Source organism: Podarcis filfolensis (genome assembly GCF_964270895.1).
Source record: "Podarcis filfolensis genome assembly, chromosome: 14".
NCBI lineage: Eukaryota > Metazoa > Chordata > Lepidosauria > Squamata > Lacertidae > Podarcis > Podarcis filfolensis.
In genome coordinates this window covers 30,214,825-30,233,807 of record NC_139616.1, presented here as the reverse complement: position 1 = coordinate 30,233,807, position 18,983 = coordinate 30,214,825, and the positions used below count along the sequence as shown (strand labels likewise).

General features: G+C 44.7%; 1 protein-coding gene across 1 annotated transcript in view; it reads right to left on the bottom strand.

Annotated features, from left to right (window-relative positions):
- The window catches only part of LOC310748814 (uncharacterized protein), a 48,495-nt gene that overhangs the window by 18,122 nt on the left and 11,390 nt on the right, over positions 1-18,983 (bottom strand). The window contains exons 2-16 of the mRNA XM_083584740.1: positions 15,469-15,542; positions 14,517-14,548; positions 13,055-13,076; positions 12,921-12,948; positions 11,956-12,004; positions 11,051-11,212; positions 10,648-10,862; positions 10,035-10,138; positions 7,735-7,865; positions 6,826-6,972; positions 5,667-5,857; positions 4,175-4,257; positions 3,605-3,741; positions 1,229-1,353; positions 453-588 (exon numbers count right to left, since the gene is read on the bottom strand). Of these exons, the coding sequence (XP_083440866.1) occupies positions 453-588; positions 1,229-1,353; positions 3,605-3,741; positions 4,175-4,257; positions 5,667-5,857; positions 6,826-6,972; positions 7,735-7,865; positions 10,035-10,138; positions 10,648-10,862; positions 11,051-11,212; positions 11,956-12,004; positions 12,921-12,948; positions 13,055-13,076; positions 14,517-14,548; positions 15,469-15,523 (1,617 nt within the window). The 5' untranslated portion in view covers positions 15,524-15,542. The remainder of the gene's footprint in view (positions 1-452; positions 589-1,228; positions 1,354-3,604; positions 3,742-4,174; positions 4,258-5,666; positions 5,858-6,825; positions 6,973-7,734; positions 7,866-10,034; positions 10,139-10,647; positions 10,863-11,050; positions 11,213-11,955; positions 12,005-12,920; positions 12,949-13,054; positions 13,077-14,516; positions 14,549-15,468; positions 15,543-18,983) is intronic.

Genomic DNA, 18,983 nt, shown 5'->3' with positions numbered 1-18,983 from the left:
GCAATGTAAAAGCCACTTCCGTAAAACTAGCAAAATATATTGCATATTTTGCACTCATTTCTGTGTTAATTGCTTCCCAAAAAAAATCTGTTTGCAGCCCCCCTTGACCCCGAAAACCATGGGAGCACAGTGATGGAATCTAGGGTGGTATACCAGCATATGTTTCTTTCCTGCTATTTTCATGGGGGAATAGATGCAATATGCTGTCCAATGACGTTTGTTGTTGTGGCACACCATGCCCACTGACATGAATGAAATTTAGTATGACATGCAGATACATCAATGGAAAGGGAACAGTCCCAAAACACAGCTGTCACGGCAGTGCGCCAGGACTGTTAGAAAACGGGACAGAAATGCTAGCATTATAATCAGGAAAACTAGCAGAATATTCCCCATGTCTGAATGCATCCTAAACGTGTAACGTGCAAGCACAAAATTTGGAGGGATCTCACCTGGCGGTCAGATGCCGACGGCAGAGAGGAGTTGCAGTAGCGGTTGACCTGCGCAATGAGGTTCATGGCCTTGTCAGAGCTAAGGCTGGAGATTTGGGTTGAACGTCTAGCAAAGCAAATGAGCTGGTCTGGAAGACTTGGGAGGAAAGTGGGTGGTGTGTTAGTTTCTTGCTTCTTCACACATGATATTTTGGTGACTTATTATATTAAGTCGGAGCCCTTTGCTAACTCGCTGAGAACGAGATGCACCAGTGATGCCAATCCAGTTGAGGCAGAACAGAAGATTCTCAAAATCAACCAGAGCTTGATGTGCTATAGCAACAGGGTTTTTATTAGCCTGAGCAGATGTTCTAAGCACATAGAGTGAATGTGCATGGGAAAGGGCAGAAGTCATTGATTTATTATGGTTCACATTTTTATGCCAATTTGCCCAAATGCAAGCAATTTCCCCTCATATAACACATCTTTGTATGCTTACATTTTTTTACTAAAAGGCACGTTTTTATGCAGCCTTTATCTATAATATGTATTTTTGTACACATGACTCAGTTTGAGAACTGTACTGAAAAGTTTGGAAATGTGCAAATTTTGAAGGATGGCCTGTGTTTCATTTCACATCCTTTTTCAGGAAGTGCAAATTTGGGTACATTCACTTCTGAATGCAAACTGAACTGAATTTCTCCCCCATGCCTAGATGTGGTCCAAAACATTTGGAGGGCCCCAGATTGGCCAATGGCTCTTTTAGCCACTTCATAAACAGTCGCTCCCACACCTACCTGTCAAGATTGAAATCAGAATCGACGGCAAAGAGGGCCTCAGCATACATCTCTGCCAAGTCTTTACGGAGCCTGTTCCTGTTGATGAGCACCAGGTTGTCTGGGTTGAAGGCAATATCTTGGAACTAGGAAAAGACACAGCCATGTAAGTGCTTGCATGGGGAAACGCAGTGCAAAGTGGGATGCACAATCAATTATGCACCATTTGTGAACTGAAAGCAGCAACAGCTGCAAATGTCAATCATATTCCCTGGATTGATTTCCATTCCAGACATGGGAGGAATGAACAAACATTGGCAATTTCCACTCCCATTCCTGTTAGAATTCTCTGACATCCCAACTCAGAACAGACCCATTGAAATGAATGAACCTAAGTTCACCACTAGGGACGCGGATGGCGCTGTGGGTTAAACCACAGAGCCTAGGACTTGCCGATCAGAAGGTCGGCGGTTCGAATCCCCGCGACGGGGTGAGCTCCCATTGCTCGGTCCCTGCTCCTGCCAACCTAGCAGTTCAAAAGCATGTCAAAGTGCAAGTAGATAAATAGGTACCGCTCTGGCAGGAAGATAAACAGCGTTTCTGTGCGCTGCTCTGGTTTGCCAGAAGCGGCTTAGTCATGCTGGCCACATGACCCGGAAGCTGTACGCCGGCTCCCTCGGCCAATAAAGCGAGATGAGCGCCGCAACCCCAGAGTCGTTTGTGACTGGACTTAATGGTCAGGGGTCCCTTTACCTTTAAGCTCACCACATCCATTAATTTCAATGGAGCTACTATAAGTAGGACTAGCATTGGGTGCAACCCCTTCTGCTCAACATCTGTCACCTGGCAGCCATCATTGATGTCTGGCTTACAGCCGCTCTGCAAGAGAAGTCAACTCAAGCAAAGCCCTCCCCTCAGTGTCTCTCAGCAGCTATTCCTACAAGCTGCAGCAGAAGGAAAGCAGGGCCACTCCACTGGCCCGGTGGCTTTTGGCTCCTCCTCTCCTTGGAGCTTTTCCATTCTAGCTGGTCCTTATGAGATCTTTGTAATGAACATCTAATGTCTGGGTTTGCTTTTTGCCCTCCTTCCTCCCAATGGCATGTGGTGAAATTTTTCCTAGGGGCACAGTTAGGGCCAGAGGCACCAGCTTGCAAGGGTGATGGGAGGGCATCACCAATACACATGAGCATCGCACCTCCCTCTCTAAGCCAGGCAGAAGCTTCTTGGGCTTTGGGAAGGAGGTGTCAGGCTTTAATACAGTCATACCTCGGCTCCCAAACGCCTTGGAAGTTGAACATCCCGGCTCCTGAACGAGCAAAAACTGGAAGTGAGTGTTCCGGTTTTCAAACATTTTTTGGGAAGCTGAACATCTGGCGCAGCTTTCGTTATTGTTTCCGGTGCGCCTGCGCAATCAGAAACCAATCGGAAGCCATGCCTTGGTTTCCGAACATTTCATAAGTGGAACGGACTTCCGGAACAGATTCCGTTCGAATTCCAATGTATGACTGTACTTTAATACTCCAATTTACCCAGAACATTTAGGGGACTAGCCTAATCCCCCTAGTCCACTGACTGCATGCCACTGCTTACTCCTAATCCCTTTGCATCCGTCTGTCTTGAGAGACAATGGAGTACGCTTCTGGGGGTGAAGCCAAACTGCTGTCTTAGCAGCACCAAAGTGACCTCTCCAGGGTGGGAGCCTCAACAGTGTGTATGGAGGTCCTGGGCTGGCACCAACTTGGCTGCAGGAGTTGCTGGGAGGAGGTGTACAACTGCCTTGCAGACTCCATGCCAGATTTGTGTAGGGTTTACTCCCTTCTCCCAAAGATATCCCACAAGGCAGCAGTGGTTTTGGGTCAGAGTTTTCCTTCTCCTAGATGGTCTGCCTTCCCAGGTTGATGAGCTTCATCTGCCCCTAACTTCCCTCTACAGCATGTGCAGAAATCACATTCTTGGCCATTGGACCCACAATTGGTCTCATCCGCTCAATCCACCAGAACCTTTCTTAGCGTGCAGGGGAAGTCTCTAACTCACCGAGGGTTTGAGATCCATCGGCTACCCTCACCTGGTTTAGCTAGCCAGTCAAAGCTGTTCCTGGGGTGTGGCCACTGTTGCATGCTGGCCACAGGTGAGAGCTGGGTGCAAGGTGGAGACCAAAGGTGGGCAAACTATCCCAGAAGGAGCACAACGTGCCCCCACCAGAGTTACTACCCCTCCTCTAACACTCCGTACACTCCAAGGTGGTTGTGGCATAATAGAAGCCAGTTTCAGAGCTCGTTATTCTACTTCCAGTTTCCAGTGAATTTTCCATCATTTTCCATTGAGGACTCGATCAGCACCACCACATTATCTCCAGATAATATCTGCACCGAAAGCAAATCCAGCAGAAATACTTACTATGGTTGCATTGTTGTTTGTGAGTAAACGCATGTCCCTGGCATTGCTGTAACGGATGTAATTCCCAAGATATGTGACAAGCCAATCCGATGTCTCTTTATCACTGGGATTGTAGCAGCGGGGCTTCACTTGGGCAGCTGCGACATAGATCAATGAAGGTTCTCAAAATGGAGCAAGGCCTCAAATGTCTCTCATATATACCAGGTCCACTGCTAATCCCTGCTTTTTTGCATTTGATCACCTAACACCTGCTGCAAGCCCCTCTGAGCAACTGGCTGCAATGCAACACAATGTTCTAACGTTCTCACTGCTTGAAGTAAAAATGCAAGCTATAGAATGGGGATAAGCTGTGAGGGAAGGTAAAGGTCCCTTTTGAAGAGGGAATGACAGGACAACTTGTACTCTGCTGACAAAATTAGAAGACACACAAATCCATTTCAGAGGTTCTTTAACATGTGGAGGGGTGCAAACAAATCAGAATGGGTGCTCAGTAAAGAGCAGCCACAGTTCTATACTAGGTTGTGAAAGCAGCTTCATCTTTCTGTGGCTCTAGCCTGGATATTGACTTACCTGCCAGGTAAGCTTTGATGGAATAGTACACTTCTTCCTCCTTATCTTGGGACATGCCTGTATTTTTGTTCAGCTTCTGCACACTGCAGACAGAAACAATGGAAGTTGAGACAGACAAATAAAACTTTCTTGTTTCTTCGCTTTGCAGTTCAGACCTATGAGTGGGGCGAATTGCCTTGTGTGGCCGCCAGGAGAAACCAAGAAGATCCATTGTTGAGAAGATCCATTTGAGGATGCCAAATTTAGGCCGCAATATTTGAAAGACTACCTCCTTCCCTACAGACTGTCTCAGGTGTTAAGGTCATCAGAGGGGGCCCTCTTGGTAGTTGCATCTCCCCCCAGACATTTGGGAGAGAGGCAGGAGAGGGCATTATTTGTGGCAGCCCCTAAGTTGTTGAATTCCCTCTTCAGAGATGTATCTGGCTTATTCACTATACAACCTTCAGCAAATGCTGAATATTCACCTCTTTACACTGGCCTTTGGCACCTGAGATGTGTGTTTTCAGGGCCCACGCTATTCCTGTGATTGTAATCTGTTTTAACTGTTTTTAATTTTGAATGTTAAATTGACATAACCCACCCTGGAACCTGCTGGTGAAGGACAGGTAATAAATTCATTGTTGTTATTAATAATAAGGTAAAGGGACCCCTGACCATTAGGTCCAGTCGCGAACGACTCTGGGGTTGCGGCGCTCATCTCGCTTTATTGGCTGTGGGAGCCGGCGCACAGCTTCCGGGTCCTTTGGCCAGCATGACTAAGCCGCTTCTGGCGAACCAGAGCAGTGCATGGAAACGTCGTTTACCTTCCCACCAGAGCGGTACCTATTTATCTACTTGCACTTTGACGTGCTTTCGAACTGCTAGGTTGGCAGGAGCGGGGACCGAGCAACGGGAGCTCACCCCGTCGCGGGGATTCGATCTTCTGATTGGCAAGCCCTAGGCTCTGTGGTTTAACCCACAGCACCACCCATGTCCCATTATTAATAATAGCATGAGCTCAACAGAAATATGTAATTTCATTTTGAATATATTCAGAACCAAGCCTTTGAACCTGGCTACAAAAGCCTGCCCCTCTTGCTCTGCCAACCTTCACTTTTTTAAAGTAAGATGCTTCAAGAATGTGAAGGCGAAGAATTCCAAAGCACTACGATACAATTCTCCTCTGCCTTCATAACAGCCTTACAAAACAGGTTAAGTGATAAGACTTGCCCAAGCTGGAGGCTGTTTCACAGCTCAATGAAATCTGAATCTGAAACTCTCGTGCACTAACTGCTCTCCGTTATGACACAGAGACACCAGTGGCAGACCTTAAGCTCTCAAATTTCAGCAGTGCCCTGTGTGACACCACAATCCACCCCCCGCCCGCCTCTTGTCTTTCATTCTGCATCATAGTTGTGGAGCCCCCTGTGGAGCCCTCAAGGCTCCACGCCCAGTGAGACCTCTCAATCCACCTCTGCACACACATGCCCAAATCGGAAACAAGAACTCTTACATTTTACGGAACGACACACAGCTGGTATTCATGGTCTCACTTGCATTGAGCAGGTCACCATCGAGGAACATGAAGTAGGGAGCCAGGCGGCCACTGAGCCACATGTCCACTTCTGTGTTGTTGCTGCCGGAAACTACAGTCGGCCACACACCAGCCAAGAGAGCTGCCTTGGTGTCATTTGGAAGGATGCCCTGCCAAAGGAAGGCCACAAAAATAATTTGTGAGCGTTAGAAATCAGGTGATGCAAAGCCTGGATCTGCTAGAAAGTGAGAGGTAGAACATACAGGAGGATGAACTTTCAAACTCCACCTGAATGAGAAGAGTACATTCCGTTCCAATATAACCCCAGTCTCACATTTTGTCATTAGCTTGATTTCATGAGCTTCAGAGCTTGTCCAAAGCTTGTACAATAGTGTGGTTGAAACTTATATGCAATGTTATTTTCTAGAAAAAGAGATCCCGGAACTCACCATGAACACCTCCCTTGTTCTCTTATAATGGCAACGGCGCCCACCTGAGAGGTGCCATTGAATGGCAAATGTCAGGCTCAGAATCATAAGAACATCAGAAGAGGCCAATGACCCATCTGGTCCAGCATCCTATCTTACAGTGGTCCTGCTGGAAACCATCATCCAGGATCCAAGCTTGGAGGCCCAAGAGCCCAGCTTAAACCCAGAGATACCTTTTGCAAGCCCCCAACATCTTCTGCTGCTCAGATCCATATCTGACCTCTCTCAGAGGAAATCCCATTTCCCAACACTCCTCTGCACCACCTGGGCACAACCCTCCTCTTCCTTTCTATGTCCATAAGCAGAAGGACTAAAGTTTTGGGGTGTATCTTATCCTACATAGCAATTTGGGTGTTCTTATCCTACATAAAAGTAAAAACATTATGTCCAAACAGTTTTAAAATATGAGAGTTGCATTTTTCCTGTATGTTTCTATATCCCAGGTGTGGGGAATCTCTGGCCCTCCGGATGTTGCTGAACTCCAACTCCCAGCAGCCCAAGCAAGAATGTCCAATGGGCAGGCATGATGGGAGTTGGAGTTCAGCAACATCTGGAGGACAAAGGTTCTCCACACCTGCTATATCTCCTCCTTTCTTCAGTGTGGATTTAAAAAAGAAAAGAAACTATTTCTGTCATTTTTTCCCACTTACAGTAACATTTTTCTGGTTAAATTTATCAATAAAGGCTCCATTCTGCTTATAGTTCCGTAAGACAGCAGTCAAGAAAGGCTTGTCATTGAGAAATCCCTCTCTGGCAAGTAAGTCAGCCAGAGCATCTGGAGAGACTGTGTTCACAATCTGAAAACAAAAGCATAAAAAACCACCATTATAATTTGGCTTGCGTTATAAAAATGCAATTTAAAAAGAGGCTGGTTATCATACAAAAATAAATTATTTGTACAATGATTCTGAGCTGCAGTTGAGCAGGCTACAAAAACATTTATGCAGACCTTCAGAATAAATCTTCCATTTGGTGCTATTTAAACAGTGGCTTTGGCTCATGAGCCTTGGGGAGCCACGAGCTGTACAGACCAAACAATGTGGAGGGGAAGGGAAACTTTATCATCCTAAGGGCCGCATTCCCTTCTGAGCAACCTTCTGAGGGCCATGTGCCCATGGTGGGTGGGTCCAAAGGCAAAAGTGGGTGAGCAACAAAAGTTAAATTTACCTTCCTTCTTACAGTAGGATAGTTTTTACACATACACACACACGTGTCTCATTTGTGTGCTGGCATCCTGACTATGAAATGCCTTTCCAAGGCAATCTCCCTCCTTTCCTGCATTCAGGGAACATGTAAAGGCTTTTTATTTAAATAGCTATCATGGCTTTTGATCGATAGTTGTATGAAGTTTTTACACTGCTGTTTTCAGCTCTTTTCTGCATCATGCTACAGTGTTGTTTTAAAATTACTTTTATGTTATTTTGATAATCAAGAGCTGCCCTTGACTCCCTTCGGGAAGAGGGGTAGCTTATAATGTGAAATAACAAATCATCGTAATGAACGAATAAATGCATCATCCATCTATAAATGTTTTGACGGAACTGCAGCAGCAAAAGCACCTTTTGGAGGTCCGACGTGGGAATGAGGGTCTGCAGATCTCTCAGAGTCAGGAGGCTGGCAAAGCTCTGAAACATCTCTTCTAAGAAGACGGAGAAGCTGGAGTTTGCAGAGAAACAGCGGAGAGAAGAGTCTAAGAATCCAAAGGACAGGAAGGGGCGGGGAGAGAGAGAAGTGGATAAAAACAGTGAAATCTTTTAAATTTCATAACTTGGAGAACTGTAATGCCCCCTCCCCCCCAAAAGAAAAACCATTATCAGAAACATTTGTCACAACAATTTCACAACTGGTATTCAAATGCTATTTTTTTAGCAATGCAGCTGAAGCTTTACAGTAGGTGAACATATCAGACGACACAGCGATTCTTCAAACAGCTCTTGTTTATTCACAGGCCAGAACTGAACTGAACTGAAGGGTTCAGCCAGCCTGTTTATATAGAGCTCCACTAGAATGCAACAGTAACCATTTTCTGTAACTATCCAATCACTGAAAGTCACTTTTGATCCCTTATTTGCATATGTGGGCCTGAACTATCTACAATATCCCCCTGCTGGCTCAGGGTGAGAACTTCAGTACATAACAATCAGAAACATTTGTCACAACAATTTCACAACTGATATTCAAATGCTATTTTTTAGCAATGAAGCTGAAGCTTTGCAATAACATTAATAATTAGCACTGATGCAGAGCACTTCAATGGGGCAGAGCCTCTGCCCGGCCACGCAGTGAGTCCGTCTTTCCTGGTCCCAAGTTCAATCCCTGGCATCTCTAGGTAGGGGTGGGAGAGACCCCTGCCCTCAAACCTTGGAGAACCACTGCCCATCAGTGTAGACAAGACTGAGCTAGAAGAACCAATGGTCTGACTCAGAATAAGGCAGTTTCCTATGTTCTGATGTTTCTTCCTATGTTTTGCACATAGTAAGCCTTGCAACAACCCTGTAAGGCAGAGCGGTATTATTATCACCCATATTTCAGATTGGGGTGGGGGCTCAAGTTGCAGATGGCCTATAGCACCTACTCATCGCCGGAGACCTCAAAGACCACGCTCTTACTCAACCATCATTGTCAAATACTGACACATTCATACAAAACCACATGCAGTTCATATATATAAACACACATACCAAACATGCATGCTTCTGCCTAGCAGCCTCAGGAAGCTCTGGCAGCACATTAACAGCCGTCTCATGCTCATAAACATTTTTTAATGATAGAATGATGGCTAGCCGACAAAAAAATGAGCAAGTCGATGCCTGCAGTTCAAATTCAATTCCTGAAGCTCTACACGTTAAAAGTGTCAACATCTCTGCACTCTCCTCGGGCTGGCCTTTGCCAACCTGATGCCCTCCAGATGTTTTTGACTAAAGTTCCCATCAGCCCCAGCTACCACAGCGATGTGGGTTGGGGATGATGGGAAACATGATCTTGAACAGGGGCTACTGTTTGATTTTGGGTTGAAACAGAGGTTGACAAGTGACATTTGCCTCTTTCAGCCCTGTGATTTTGTGTCAATTTTGCTTTTCCCCAAATCAAATGGGTGGGAACCGCATGTGTTTTGGCTCTACAATATATAAATTCAAGCCCTGGATTACTGGGCTGTTAGACAACCTTATAGAACAGGGCAGGGAAACATGTGTCACTCCAGCTGTTGTTGGAACCCAACTCCCATCAGCCCCAGCCAGCATGAGTAATGGTCAAGAATTATGGGAGTTGTAGTCTAACAGCATTGGGAGACCTGCAGGTTCCCAGTCCCTGTCATAGTATGTTTTCTGCCCAGGCATGGGCCACCAATTAAGCTTTAAAAAACTGAATTGGAGTTAGGGGTGGGAGAGAAATTCAATTCAGTTCACATCTGAAAGCAGATCTATCAAATTTTAATTTTCTAAAACATAGTTGTCCTTTGAAATTTGCTGTTATCCAAATTTTACAACACAGTTCTCCAACAAAATGTTTACAAACATGCATATATTACAGGGAAGTATGCATAAAAATGAATATATTAGTGAAGATAGCATACAAAAATGCATTACATTACGGAAAGCTGCTTGCAAAATATGTACACGAGTCAGAAGTACATGTAAAAATGTGTTTTGAGATAATTCACACTAAAATGGTGGTGAATTTTCCCAAGGAGGGTTTTTAAAAATAAATAAATAAATCTCAGTTTACTGCAAAATGTGGAGAATTGAATTTAGAACTGTAAAAACATGAGAAACTGAAATTCACAGAGTAATTGCAAAACATTTAAAAGGAGTCAGATTGAGTCCCTGAATTGCCAGAAACAGGCAGAATTCCCCCTTACCGTTAGAATTCAACCCTTTCAGGTAAGGTAGCTGGAAAGACTGAAAGACTTCCTTTTGGAGCTGAGAACTCATCTTGGTAAACTGTGCATCGAGACCTTTAACACTGGGAAGAAAAAGTATATTGTTGTGCGGATGGTGGATGGATTGGTGGGCAAAAGAGAAGAGAAGGAAAAAGATTAGTCTTGTATATACATGTCAGGCTCCCCTTCCACAAAGGATGAGGCTATGGATTCAGGGTGGGAGAGTAAATTGCACTCAGGAGAACCAGTGGGGTTGGGGAAATCACATTTTCAAATGATTGCAGTTTTGAGTGCTGGGAGTATGGATGTAAAGGAAGCAGCAATTTCCATTCCATCCTATCTCCATCACAGTCAGAGCTGTTTCCATTCTGCTACAGTTCGGATTCTGCTAAAACCAACATGTTTTTGATGGGATTTGCTAGCATCCCTAGTTGGGGAAATATGGTTTATTGTCTTCAGAAGACCTTCCCTTTTAGCTGTGGTGCAGGCAGACATTTTTAACCCCTGGTGAAATTGAAGGACATTGAGCAATGAAAGGGTAGCACAGAGAGACTCTTGGTCATAGCCACAGCAACATGAACACAACCCATACATTGCCTGGTACTGTTCGCATCCCATTGTCTCATTGTGAAGGCACTGAAGCATGTCAACAGAGATGGCCGAGATGAAAAGCCGAAGCCTCTTCTGGAACCAGGCTGTCACAAAGGCTGTCTCATTGAAACGATCCTCATTTCTCAGCTTCTCATCCCACAGAGCCCTCAGTATGATAGTTTTCCATTTTGGGGAGATCAGGGAAGAGTTCATGATCTGGAAAGCAAAAAGCTGACCTTGAGGAGTTTCTAGCTGGGAAATCGGAGCTCACGAGGAAGTGGAGAAAAAAGGCAGGGAGGGGAGTCATCATCATCATCATCATCATCATCATCATCATCATTTATTATTTATACCCCACCCATCTGGGCGGCTCCCAACAGGATTAACATATTTTTTATATATACCTTGCGATCAAATGCCTCCAGTGCTTTCTCCAGCTCCTCCCCATCCACTTCACTGAAGAGCACCCTGACTATATCTAATGAAACCTCCTCACTCGTCTTCCTTAGCACAAGTTCCAAGGCGCCAGCGATGAAAGTGCTGTTCACTTCAGTCAGGTTCTGGAGCTGAGGAGAGAAATGGGGGAACCGTCGCAATATTGCCTCTTGCGTACAGGAAGACAGCGGAGGCCTATTCGTTAAAAGGAACAGGGCCATGCTCCCACCCCACACCCCTGCAGAGGGACTAGCAGAACAACGGCAGGGCTGGGTGGCTCCGCCTCATCCAAACCCCCGCCAGCCCAACCAACTGGGGATTTTGGATTCCAGCTATTTCATCTGATGGAAATTAAGCTATGGAACTCACTGCCACAGGAGGCAGTAGGAGTAGACAAAAGTCATGGAGGAGAGGGCTATCAGTGGCTTCTAGCCATAATGGCTATGGTCTGCCTCCACAGTTGGAGGCAGCAATGCTTTTGAACTCCAGTTGGAGGAGAGCGCAGGAGGGGAAAGAGCTTGAAACCTGCTTGCAGGCTTCCCATGGAGGTTTCTGGTTGGCCTCTGTGAAAACATGATGCTGGACTAGATGGGCCATTGGCCTGAACCAGCAGGCTTTTCTCATGTTCTTAGTATTCCTTCCAGCCTGCTAGGTAAAGCCCAGTTTGGCTTCTACCAATGTGTGTGTGTGTGTAGTTTAGGGGAGGGTGTTGTTGTTGTTTTGCCTTGCACACCACCTATTCCTAGTGGGCTTGCCACAAACACAACAGTGGTGTGAACTGAGTACCACTCCCATCGTTCTTTCTGGGCCCCCTGCACATGAGCAGATCTTTATTTGGCTCTGAAAACGTAGCACATGGGTGTAAATCACTTACATTGTCGCATACAATATGGGTGAGGTTTGGTGATGTTTTGACATCCATCCTGGGAACAAACAGAGGGGGGGGGAGAGAGAAATGCACATAGGCTGAAAAGGTAACAATTCAAAGGAGGCTGCCTAAATTCCACTGCTGGATTAGGGTGAGCCAGTTTCTATAGCCTGCAGTACACAAGGGTGTGCCTGATCCAGATTCCATCTACAGCTCTGGAATTCCCCCATCCCAAGAAAGTAGAGTCATATTTTCCAAGGAGGTCCCTCTTTCTCCTCCCAGGTTCTCACTATTTATGGGTCTTCTTAGTTCAATTTTCTGCTGTCTGATTAGTAGCTGTGATGAGCTATTAGCTGCAATTCCAGTATTGCAGGGGCTTTCGCTAGATGAGCCTGCAGGTCCCTTCCAACTCTAGAATTCTATGCCCAGCCCACTGCTTTCTGAAGCACATGAAAACTCCACATACACACACACATCACTCTTTTACTGCCCATCTCTTGACCTCGCCTAACCAGAAGCCTAACCCAACCCATCTTCTTTGCCTGCCTTCCATTTTGGAACTGACTTCAGCTTGGTTTCCCAGCTATACATCTACCTCATCCAGCAATGCCAGTTATTATGCATTGCCCCCTGCAAAAGAAAGATGGGTGGGGTGGGGGGCCATAGACACAGAGCATTGCTTTGCATCCATCTGAAACCCTGGAGAGCCACTGCCAGTCAGTGTGGCCAATACTGAGGCAGAGAGACCAAGGCAGCTTCCTATGTTATGTTCCTAAGATTTGCAATTGTAATTTTATATGTGACAGATGCAAACTTAGGGAGATGGTTCTGAACCTAGGGTCCCAAACCTGGCCCTCATAGGCACCTCCCTTGGTGTCCATCAAGACCTCCTGTCCCCGTCCCCCCGGTTCTTTTTTTAATTTTTGTATCTTAAAAATAAGGGGTTTGGGCTGCTCGCACTTTAGAAATACCTCTCCATGTCTCCACAGACTTCTGAAGCTGTTGCAAAAAGAAAAGAAAAAGAAGTTTAGCCAAGTTTCTTCTACAGTTCCCCAAAATGACTATCCTTTGATGCTGTATATTAGATGCTGTAAGTTTCACATACCATTAATCTTAGCAGCAGGGCACTAGAGGAAAAGAAAAAGAGGCATTATTATAATAATAGTATATGAATTCCTAATTTAATATGTTGCTATTGGTGAGCATGCGACCATGTACCATTCCCTGAATTCACAGTCTCCTTGTGTGCCTGTAGTACAGAATAAAGAATCCTCTCTTTTTTAAGTGTCTAGTCTTTATGACTTCAAAATTAACAAATGTTTTAATACACAAGGATGGAGATTAGATAGAGATGATAGATAGATAGATAGATAGATAGATAGATAGATATAGATAGATAGATAGATAGATAGATGATAGATAGATATAGATAGGTGATATAGATAGATAGATGATAGATGATAGATAGATAGATAGATGATAGATGATAGACAGATGATAGATAGATAGATGATAGATAGATAGATAGACAGATAGATGATAGATAGATAGATACAGTAGATAGATGATAGATAGATAGATAGATAGATAGATAGATAGATAGATAGATGATAGATAGATGATAGATGATAGATAGATAGATGATAGATAGATATAGATAGGTGATATAGATAGATAGATGATAGATATAGATAGATAGATAGATAGATAGATAGATAGATAGATGATAGATGATAGACAGATGATAGATAGATAGATAGATAGATAGATAGATGATAGATAGATAGATAGACAGATAGATGATGATAAATAGATACAGTAGATAGATAGATAGATAGATAGATAGATAGATAGATAGATATAGATAGATGATAGATAGATATAACACATTATTCCCCCTCAGCTGTTGGGAAGGGAACATGATTGTTTTGTTTTATTTTTTAAATGGGAGCACGGCTTCAAAAAGTTTTAAGAATCCTTTCTCTACAGCAGCTGTCCTCAACTACAGCTCCCATAAGCCACAGGTAGCATGGCTGTTTCTTCCCAGTGGTTGCTCATTCTGCTCAAGCCCTGCCCTCCTTCTGGTCAATGGTTTAGAGGAGCCTTCACTCATGTGGTGCCCTCCAGCTCACTAGCTGGGACTCATGGGGGTTGTAGTCCAAAATATCTGGAAGGCACCAGATGAGGGAAGCCTGTTTTGCTGCGTCACCTCCTGCTGAAATATGGTTGACACCCCATGTTCTCCAGAAGGTCACCCTCATGCAAGCCCCCACTAGGATTCCTTAGTGCTGAAGCATCATCCAGCCCAAGCAATCCTTGCCATTCTGTCCTTAGAAAAATTCAGAGGGTGATGTGCACGCAATTTAAAATATGCAGTTCAGGGAGAGGCCCCATCACAGAAGAACAAAAATACCAGACAGACATTTTAATTTACAACCAATGGGTGGGAATGAAGTTTTGCTTAGCTGCTGGCTTCCTTTGTGAAGCAAGCCCTGATAACAGCAGTCCCCAGAGACCAGGTTAGAGAAGCTCCTGGGTGATGTCAGAAGGGAGTGTAAGGGACTTACAGATGCAGTTTCCACCATATGTAGCAAGAGCCCTGTAAAAAGAGAGGGGGGAGGAGAGAGAGGCGCCATTAGTGAAAACACCTAGGGATACATGAAGCCCCTTTATATGGTCAGGCCATTTGGTTCAGCATTGTCTTTTGACAGCAGGTTTTGAGGTTCTTCTTAGGCAGAGGCCCTACACTGAGATCCTTTGGGCTGGAGATGCCAAGGACTGAACCCACCACCTTCCACATGTGAAGCAGGTGTTCTACCAACTGAGCCACAGCCCTTCCTTTAAGACATAGGAACACAGGAAGCTACCTGATACAGAGTCACACCAAGGGTCCATCTAGCTCAGTATTGTTTGCATTGGTCTGAAATCTCTTGCAGGGAATTGGCAATTATAATAATATTATAATTTATTATTTATACCCCGCCAATCTGGCTGGGTTTCCTCATCCACTCTGGGCGGCTTCCAGCAGAATATTAAATACAATGATTCATCAAATATTAAAAGCTTCCCTAAACAGGGCTGCCTTCAGATGTCTTCTAAAAGTCTGATAGTTGTTTATTTCTTTGACATCTGGTGGGAGGGTGTTCCACAGGGTGGGCGCCACTACTGAGTAGGTCCTCTGCCTGGTTCCCTGTAACTTCGCTTCTTGCAGGGAGGGAACTGCCAGAAGGCACTTGGCACTGGACCTCAGTGTCCGGGCAGAACGATGGGGGTGGAGACGCTCCTTCAGGTACACTGGGCTGAGGCCGTTTTGGGCTTTCAAGGTCAGCACCAACACTTTTAATTGTGTTCGGAAATGCACTGGTAAGCCCGGGACCTATGGCAAGGGAGATGAGTCCAGGTGCAAGAGTATTTCATAACTTTGTTAGGTTGACTTCCTTTTACTAGAAGTAGGTTGACGCTCTCTGAAGAGAAGGTATGGGAAGTGGGAGATATATTGGGGGAGCAACAGCGACTCACCGAGGTAAAGGCCAAATGCTGCCAGCAGGAATGAATTGCGACACACCAACGCCATGACGAGTCCCGGCTAGAAACTGGAAAAGGAAAAGAGGGACCATAAAATCATAGAAATGTCGAGTTGGAAGGGATCTAAAGGGTCATCTAGTGATCATGTCTGATCGTGTGCTGATCACCACTGACACATCAGCATTAAAGGGTATTGAAACAACTCTATAATTTTCAAATTAAGTTACAGAGTTTGAAGGGGATAAAGGCAGAAATGTCAGAAAATCCCAATGGAAACAGAAACAGGAGTGAAAACCGCAGGGAGCATTGCTTATTAGTTTCATGACCAAATGAAAATCAAACCTTTAGGTATGAGGAGTATTCCCTGCTGTTGCTTTTGGTGCACAAATGATACATAACTGATTACTTCCCCCTTGCATTGTGTTTCCTTTGCTTTGAAATGAATGGCATGAAACAACATCATGCTAACATCAATAATTCTAGAATTAATTATGTAAAATTTCTGCTTAGCCGACGGCAAGACGAATAGCACTAAAGTAACTTACCGTATTTTTTGCTCTATAAGACTTACTTTTTCCATCCTAAAAAGTAAGGGGAAATGTGCGTGCGTCTTATGGAGCGAATGCAGGCTGCACAGCTATCCCAGAAACCAGAACAGCAAGAGGGATTGCTGCTTTCACTGCGCTGTTCTGGCTTCTGAGATTCAGATTGTTTTTTTTCTTGTTTTCCTCCTCCAAAAACTAGGTGCGTCTTGTGGTGTGGTGTGTCTTATAGAGCGAAAAATACGGTAATTTTTGCAGCAAGGAATTGTGGATCAGACCCACATCAATCTTGCCTAGCAAGCCACCTTCAATGGCTGCTGGTCAGATGCCTCTCAGACCTCACAAGCCACAAAAGAAGGTAGTCAATAATAGACATCTTCTGTATTTGAAGGCTTCCTTATCAGTTCCGATAGGTGCTGATTAGAGCTCAGCCAAAATTTGTCCAAAGACATATCCCCCAGGAAACATCTTTTTCTCACCCCCCTGAGAAACAGGGAGGCAACTTTGCAAACTTTTCTCTGAATTATTTTCCATCACAGCCACACTCTGCGAAGGTGCTGAATCTGAGGCACAGCAGACGATACAAAGCACAGTTGCTGCTGCTATCCCTTTCAGCAGCAAAAGGAAAGAAAATATTAACTGTTTAGCTATTTAACTATTGCCAGATTCTGGAAAGAGCTAAAGGGTACAGGGTTGGATTACTTGTATGGGAGAATGTGGAGGTTAGCTTTAGTGGAGAAACTTAGATAATGTTATGAGGTTCTTTTTGAAGGCAAGAAGTAGGCTGTGTGCTGAGAGCCTTTGAACCCCTGGATCCAGCAAGTGTTAACAGAGGAACATAGCAAAGGGGCTCTGTGTGAGACGGGCAGATGGGTGGAGCCACCCCCCAACTCATGAATAGTTAGAAGGACAAAGCCAGACTTGAGAGTTGCAGTGATGTGAGTTAGAGGAAAAAGCAGCAAGCTGCAGAGAAAGTTTGAGCATTGTTTGATTTCTCTTTGAATCCAAGGCTGCAGCTATTGGAGAAACAAGGCCCTTTTGGGGGTGTCAATGCTGTGAATCCTTCCATCATAGGCTCAAATTATATACAGTGGTACCTCGGGTTACATACACTTCAGGTTACATACGCTTCAGGTTACAGACTCCGCTAACCCAGAAATAGTACCTCATGTTAAGAACTTTGCTTCAGGGTGAGAACAGAAATTGTGCTCCGGCAGCGTGGCAGCAGCAGGAGGCCCCATTAGCTAAAGTGGTGCTTCAGGTTAAGAACAGTTTCAGGTTAAGAACGGACCTCCGGAACAAATTAACTACTTAACCCGAGGTACCACTGTATATGTGTAAATTAATCATATATCCTAAAGACACCACAATCTCTGCTATGCCTCATTTCCAAATGAAACACAAACCCTGGGTAAACGCCAGGAACCCCTGGAATCTCACATCACTCAGAGATTGGGGTGACATGGAACCATATAAATTGAAGGCAATTTAGGGGGCAAGTAAAGGATGATTACTCCTGCAGGTAAAGCAGATGCTCTCCCCCTTTGTTGTTGTTTAGTCGTTTAGTCATGTCCAACTCTTTGTGACCCCATGAACCAGAGTATTTCATGAGAGTTCCATGGACTGCAAGAAGATCAAACCTATCCATTCTTAAGGAAATCAGCCCTGAGTGCTCACTGGAAGGACAGATCCTGAAGCTGAGGCTCCAATACTTTGGCCGCCTCGTGAGAAGAGAAGACTCCCTGGAAAAGACCCTGATGTTGGGAAAGATGGAGGGCACAAGGAGAAGGGGACGACAGAGGACGAGATGGTTGGACAGTGTTCTCGAAGCTACCAGCATGAGTTTGACCAAACTGAAGGAGGCAGTGGAAGACAGGAGTGCCTGGCGTGCTCTGGTCCATGGGGTCACGAAGAGTCAGACAAGGGGGATAGCATCTGCTTTGCCTGCAGAAGACCCCAGGGACAATCCCTGGCATCCCTGGGTGGGGTTCAGAGAGACCCCTGCTTGATTCCTGGAAAGCCACTACCAGTCAGTGGGGAGAATACTGAGTTATATGAATCTCAACAGTTTGATTCAGTATTGTATAAGGAAACTTCCCAAGTTTCTATGTATCATTTTTATGATACTGCTTTTCTTGTTTTGATGTTGCATTTTTTGCATATCACATAGAGATTTTTAATTCTGAGCAGTTTATAAATGCTTCTGAATAAATAAATAAATAAATAAATAAATAGAAAAGCATTTTGATCTGCATACAGAGTAATGCATTTCTTTTTCATCCTGTGTCAAAGTTTTAGAATGCTGTACTGTGTGGTCACCAACTTCTTGCTGAACTAGAACTACAGCATATAGGTTGAGAAAGAACAGACGATCCTCTGAGTGATGAAACAATGAAAAAATAAATTAATCTAGTTTTAGGGAAGTCAAAGGCAAAGCGGGTCTGGAACCCTTAATAGTTAATTAGATGGTGTCCAACCGGTGCACATTTCCATCCTTATTTGGATTTGCTATTATTTCCATCCTTCAAAACCATAGTAACAATTATTATTATTTTACACCGTGCCATCAGTGTATGTCATGCTTTACAGAATCTCAACAAGCAGATCTCTGCCCCCAAGGAACTTACAAAGTAAGACATCAAAGATTGTGGGACGGGGGAGAAGCAGAGGAGAAAAAGACAAAGAAATTGAAGTGGGAATGAGGTGAAAGTGAAATATTTCAGGAAAGGCTGCAAGCAGACTGAATCTTCACCTACCTGTATGTAGCAAAGCCCACCTTCCAGAGGAGACAGGTATCCCTGAGATGAATAATGTAAAAGAACAGGTCTTTGCCAGCCTGTCCTGATCTTATCCCTCGAGGGCGTGGGATGTCGGAGGGGACAGGGTGTGACAAGTGTCAGCTTTCCAGCAAACCTTCGGAAAGGGCCAGAACTGGGCTGGGCGTTGACCCTGCCTCCGTCATTTGCT